The following is a 6,000-nucleotide window of genomic DNA, read 5'->3' as shown; positions in this document are numbered from 1 at the left end:
TAAAGTGAAATCAATTAAGTGAAATCATAATCAACCGCCCCTTTAATATTTAAATATAGGCTATGTCAAAACAAGAAGGAAGGTGTAGGTGTATCCAAAAATGTGACTGCGTAAGTGTTTAAAGTATGTCAAAGCGTTTGTCTGGTAAGGAAGTACTTTGATTCTGGAAAAACTTGTTGAACATTCAAGACTTGTCATGCATAATGAGAGGCAGTTTTCTGACAGGTTTTCTCAGGTGATGTTTGCTCAGAGGGAGCCTGTGTCTTTCTGAGAACACCTGAACAGGTGTGTGAGAGACTTTGTGTCACACTCTTCCCCGATGGGCCATCTCTTTTTGTCCATGAACGCATGATTCATAATCAAAGACTGTTCATGCTTGAAAGAGAAAACAGATGACACATTAAGGGTAATTTTAATGTACAGTATTTATAGCACATTTCATGAAATCCTCTAGAGTAAATCTGTACGGAAACACTTGGGACAAAATCAGTACTTGTAACAAACAGCATTTGTAAAGCTTCACTGTGGTTTAACATGCATTAAATGTTACAGTTCAAAAGCCCTGACTGTAAAATCAATCAAATTGTCTTCATTCAGTGCAGTTTTAGTAAATGTCATTTGAGGATGTGCTTTGCATGGTGCTAATGCAAACCTGCTTTGTGACTTACAAGACTTTCCCCTGATTCCTCCTTTGCAAAGGCATATTAAAATCAAGGAATTTAACAATAAGAAATAATAAGTAATCTGATACATTAGATCCAGAATTTAAAAGTGCCACTTGAGATGAAATAAGTTCTGGAAATGACAGATTCCATTGACCCACTTCATGTTGAGAAGTGCCAGTGCTTGCAATGCAACAGACTTGGTAGACCATGCATAATTTTACAGGTTATGACATTTGATTGGCTGTGTCAGAGATGAGTTTGAATATGTTCATTTTCAGTCGACGTCCATGTCTTCTTCCTCTGAGTCCTCTACAAGCAGATCGGCGTGTTGTGTGTAGTCAAATGCAGGGAATCTTATGGGCAGCTCGCTCCATTTGCTGAAGGTCTTCTTCTTGGAGCCGTACGTGACCACAAAGTTCTTGATGTGGAGGCAGGGACACTCGATACTTTTATACAGCATCATCGAGCCCCATTGCTGCTCAGGAACCAGACAAAACAGAAGATTTAAAACAAATGCATAAATAAGGAAATACATACAGTTAGCTATTTTACTATACTGTCTATTTGCAGTGATTTTGTTGCCAATGTTTTGTATAAAACATTTTGAATCTATTTGGCTACAGTACTTTGAAAAACATTAAAAAGCTGGATTAAAAAACTGAAATTATATACAATTATAAAATTATATTTTAACAATATTTAAAGGGGCTGCATGTAGAATTCAGAAGCCCTTGTTATTAGCGACACCGGTGGCCGTTAAGTGAACTGCAGCTTATCGCTCACACTCGTGCACACGTAACATACAAGAGACTGAACCTGATTCAATGCACCGATTTACTCACAGTGAAGTTCCTTTTAATTCTTGGCTTATAAATAAAAAAGTTGGGAATACCTTTGCAGTGATATACTGTTAATGAACGAGTATTTAGATGAGTATGTAAACACGAGAGGCACGCTTTCCTCTCAATATCAAAATAAACACAACAAAAATAACAGCAGTGAGAAAGCATCTGATCATAGAGATGTGGATGTTTGCACCAGCTGTGCGATTCACCGGCATCATGTCGACAGATGAGCTCTTTAAAATTACAAAGTTATTATAGTTTGATTATTAAGTATATTTGAGGCTATAGACTACATAGATCTGGTTATGTGAGACCATAGATTGAATTAATCCCTTTTCTTTGCATGACACATTGACATTACAGTACAGATTGGCTCTTTCGGCATTATCCTGAACATTGTATAAGCGTTAGTTTCATGTGTCATTGAACGGAAGAGAGACTCTCAGGAGTGTAAACGTCACATCATTTGGATTCTCCTGGCAAAAACGTCCCGAGCCCTTCACATAAAAATCAGTCTATAAATCACTACTTTCATAGACAACCTTGGAAGTCGGGGAAGGTCTCGTTTTTTTTTTTTTTTTCGTTACAAGCGGTTCACACATTGTAAAAAAGTAAAAATAAAAAAGTGATTAATACATGAAAATTCTTTCATATAGCCCCTTTAATCATGTGTGTATATATATATATATATATATATATATATATATATATATATATATATATATATATATATATATATACTGTATATATAATGTGTGTGTGTATATATGGGCCATTCTACATAATTGGTGCAAAGTCAGAGTTGGAAACATCTTGAATTTTTTTGTTTTTTCCCCACAAATTTTGCATGTATGCAAATTGTATAATATCCAAGGTACGCTTTTCTAGTAATTGTGCAGTTAATTCTCATATTGTATTTTCAGAAAATGCTGATTACACACAGATTTTTTGACTTTAGAACACATTTACCTCAAAATGATGGGATCAATCTACTCACCATATAGCACATGAGAGAGAGGGACACAGGAATATTTCCTGATCAAAAATGTAGGGGTGTGGTTAAAATCAGTCTCAGTCAATGGACTACAACATTCACTGTTTTGGTAGTGACATGAAAATGGACATGTTTTTTTTAGATAAAGTTTCATGATTTAAAAATAAAATATAAAATAAATTTTTTTTTTTACTTCATTTTTTTTAAAAATAACAAAAATGTTTTTTTTAAAACAAGAATGGAAAAATTTGCAAAAAAATGTTCAATATCATTTTCACAAGTTGAAATTTAGGGGTTAGGGTTTGGGACAGCCACCTCCTAATTGAAAGTAGCCCATAAATGATGATTTTATATATATAAAGCTTACTGAAATCTTAAATATTATTGTATATTTAAGATATACAGTTAAAGCATCAATAGACTGCTTTAACTTTCAGGTTAGAAAAAGGATAGTCTCTCAGTTGTTGCTACCTATTCTGGACTATGCAGATATTATATATGCCAACACTACTGCTATTTGTCTACATTCTCTCGATGTGGTATACAACAGCCTGTGCCGATTCGTCCTTCGCTGCCTCTATAGGACACATCATTGTGTGATGTATGAACAGTTGTCCTGGCTTGCACCCTCAGACAGAAGACAATATCATTGGCTTCTGCTCATTTTTAAATGTATTTACTTTCAATATCCATATTATTTATCGCAATATTTAGTGCCTTTCAGGTCACAATATAGCCTTCGTCACAATGAACAGGTCTTCTTTACTGTCCCTAGAGTTAAGAGAGAAATTGGGAAATATGCTTTCTGTGTTAGAGCCCCTCGTGACTGGAACAGCCTTCCTGCATCCATTCGCTCGCTTACGTCTTTTCCTCTGTTCCGAACTGCTTTGTTGACACATCTTCAGAATACTTGTCTGTGTTTCTAGCATCTCAGATTTGGCATCGATATGTGTCATGTTATGTATGTTTTTATACAGTATATATATGAAAGTCTATCTGTGATGGGTGGGGTTAGTGAGAGCTTGTGTGTGTGTGTGTGTGTGTGTGCGGGCGTGTGGATGTGTGTGAGTGCGCGCGCTAAGGTTTTTGGTTTTCTTTTATTGTTGTTATATTATTATTTTATTATTATTATTATGATTTTTTTGTTTTGTTTGATTGTATCTACTCTGTTGTTCTGCTGTTTTATGTTGTTTGGATATGATCTTGAGGACCCCCATGAAAACGAGATGTTTCATCTCATGGGGTTGATCCTCTAATAAATGTTCATAAATAAATAAAAGTTGTGGGTTTCAATAGATAATTGAAGGATCTTAGTAAACATCTAAGATTTTAATAATTAAATGCTTTTCAAATGTGTTTTTTGGATGAGGGACAGCAGTTTGCACCAATTCTGTAGAATGGCCCATATATCATTTCAATCATACATTTATAAATATATCGCCTTGGCTGTAATGTGGTTCAGTGGAGTTCACAGTTGTGTAATGAGTCAAACTGAATTTTGCCAAAACACTTCTGATCGTCAGTAATGCACAGACGGTTTGACGTCAGCACGCACCTGTCCGCAGTTTTTGCACGCGATGACTCCGTTGGTCTCGTAGTCCAAGAGCCGCTCCTGCAGTGATGCATTCTCTCGGACTATAAACAGCTTACTGCAGATGTCAACAACATGAATTTTTACTGATTTATTTTACCATCGTCATTTATGCAGGATAAAAATAATTTGTGAGAAAGCATCTGATCATAGAGATGTGGATGTTTGCACCAGCTGTGCGATTCACTGGCATCATGTCGACAGATGAGCTCATTAAAATTACACTGTTATTATAGTTTGATTATTAAGTATATTTGAGGCTACAGACTACATAGATCTGGCTATTTGAGACTATAGATTGAATTAATCCCTTTTCTTTGCATGACAGGATAAAAATAATTTGCATCATCAGTATTCATATTTTTGAGTTTTCTGAGAATGCAAAAAAGGTATTTGTGAAGGTTTTTACCTAAACTGCTCAGTGACATTGACATGGTGCATATTCTCGATGATCTCAAGGTGTTCCCCAGAGCACACGAACACACTGCACTGCCTGCAGCTCAGGCTGATTTTAGACGGCGACTCCTTCATCATTCCCTTCTGCTGTTTCTTCTTTATCTTGACCTTCTCCTCCATTATGGCCTGGATCTGAAACTCTCGGATCTACACAAAACCAAATAACGTTTCTTTTGTGAGGAATGTTTGGAGTGTTATTTTCTGCAGTCATTGAAGTAGATTCTTACTTTCTTCTCGTAGTCGGCTCGATTCATCTTGCAGACCTTGGCGATGGCTTTGCTCATCATTTTCTCCCTGTATTCGTTAACGCTCTCTCTCTCTGCCACCCCAGACCCTGCCTCTGCCACGAGTGTGTAACTGCTGTCCTCCGCTCTTCCTCGACCGCGGGCCTGTGGAGAGCCAAAGATATTTCAGTCTCAAAAACAAGCACCACATCAGCAGCGTTCAATACGTACGTCTCTGATCACTTCATTTGTCATTTTATAAGTAGTGATAGACTGAAATATTAGCAGACATAATCTTCCAAAATGATGGCCATTTTTAAAATTGCCACATAAACAGAAATGGTCATTCAGCCTAATGTAATTTTGTTCAAAAGTTTGAGGTGTATTTTTTTTGTTGTCAATTTTGAGTTAATATTGGGTAAGATAATTAATTAGTGTAATTAAATTATGAAATGAAATGTATGATTTGCTATAATTAAATTGCTTTATATTGGCCACACTGCCCTCTAGATATTAGTAGTTACAAAAAATCCACCCACTATTTGCATATATTTTGTTATTCATAATGCAGCATTTCATGTATACTGTATTGTCAGGCTTGTTTCACACATCCTGCGTAAGCGACAGCAGCATATCCATGTTCAGTGACCATAATTACAGTACGTTTACAAGGACACCTTTTATTTCAATTGAAATTGATGAATCTGACTGTAGTGTTTACATGAACGCTAAAAGTGATCGAGTTGATGTCCGTTTAAATGTCACAAGTTTTAAATTGATCTTATGACATGCACGAATATGCAATTTCCCGCTGTTGCCACATACTTATCATCATCCTCCTACCACTTCTTTACTTTATCTTAAAAAGCAGACTTAATATTCATCTATTTCAGGTCCTGATTAGGTAACGACAAGCTTTGTGCCGTGATGGTTATATTAATCAAGCAGTAAAAACGCCTCAAAACAAGTCCGAAGAAAGAGCTGGTGGGACAACGTTGTCCTGCTTCACTTCACATACAATGAGTGGAAGGAGAATATTAGATTGACACAATGTTCAACAACGATTACAGCTCGTTCTGTGTGTCATCCGTCATTACACAACTTCGATGTCATTGCACATGCACAGAACGTTCCAGTTCTGGGTTTCAATCCAGTGTTTACAAGTCCTATCGAACGGATTAGACATTTGTTAAACCACCCCTTACAATCTGAATGGATTTGGCCA

The 6,000-nt window shown here is 36.3% G+C and overlaps 2 protein-coding genes across 2 annotated transcripts in view; both read right to left on the bottom strand.

Moving 5' to 3' along the window:
* The window catches only part of fap (fibroblast activation protein, alpha), a 19,955-nt gene extending 19,935 nt beyond the window's left edge, over positions 1 to 20 (bottom strand). Inside the window, exon 1 of the mRNA XM_084122358.1 lies at positions 1 to 20. This exon is cut by the window's left edge and continues 147 nt beyond it. The gene's annotated coding sequence lies outside the window, so the exon portion shown is untranslated.
* A 375-nt stretch (positions 21 to 395) lies between these two features.
* ifih1 (interferon induced with helicase C domain 1) overlaps positions 396 to 6,000 on the bottom strand; it is a 33,517-nt gene continuing 27,912 nt past the window's right edge. The window contains exons 13-16 of the mRNA XM_084122357.1: positions 4,779 to 4,940; positions 4,505 to 4,698; positions 4,060 to 4,153; positions 396 to 1,140 (exon numbers count right to left, since the gene is read on the bottom strand). Of these exons, the coding sequence (XP_083978483.1) occupies positions 940 to 1,140; positions 4,060 to 4,153; positions 4,505 to 4,698; positions 4,779 to 4,940 (651 nt within the window). The 3' untranslated portion in view covers positions 396 to 939. The remainder of the gene's footprint in view (positions 1,141 to 4,059; positions 4,154 to 4,504; positions 4,699 to 4,778; positions 4,941 to 6,000) is intronic.

This window comes from Abramis brama, assembly GCF_963993115.1.
Source record: "Abramis brama genome assembly, chromosome: 8".
Lineage (NCBI taxonomy): Eukaryota > Metazoa > Chordata > Actinopteri > Cypriniformes > Leuciscidae > Abramis > Abramis brama.
This window is presented reverse-complemented; position numbering and strand designations above follow the sequence as displayed.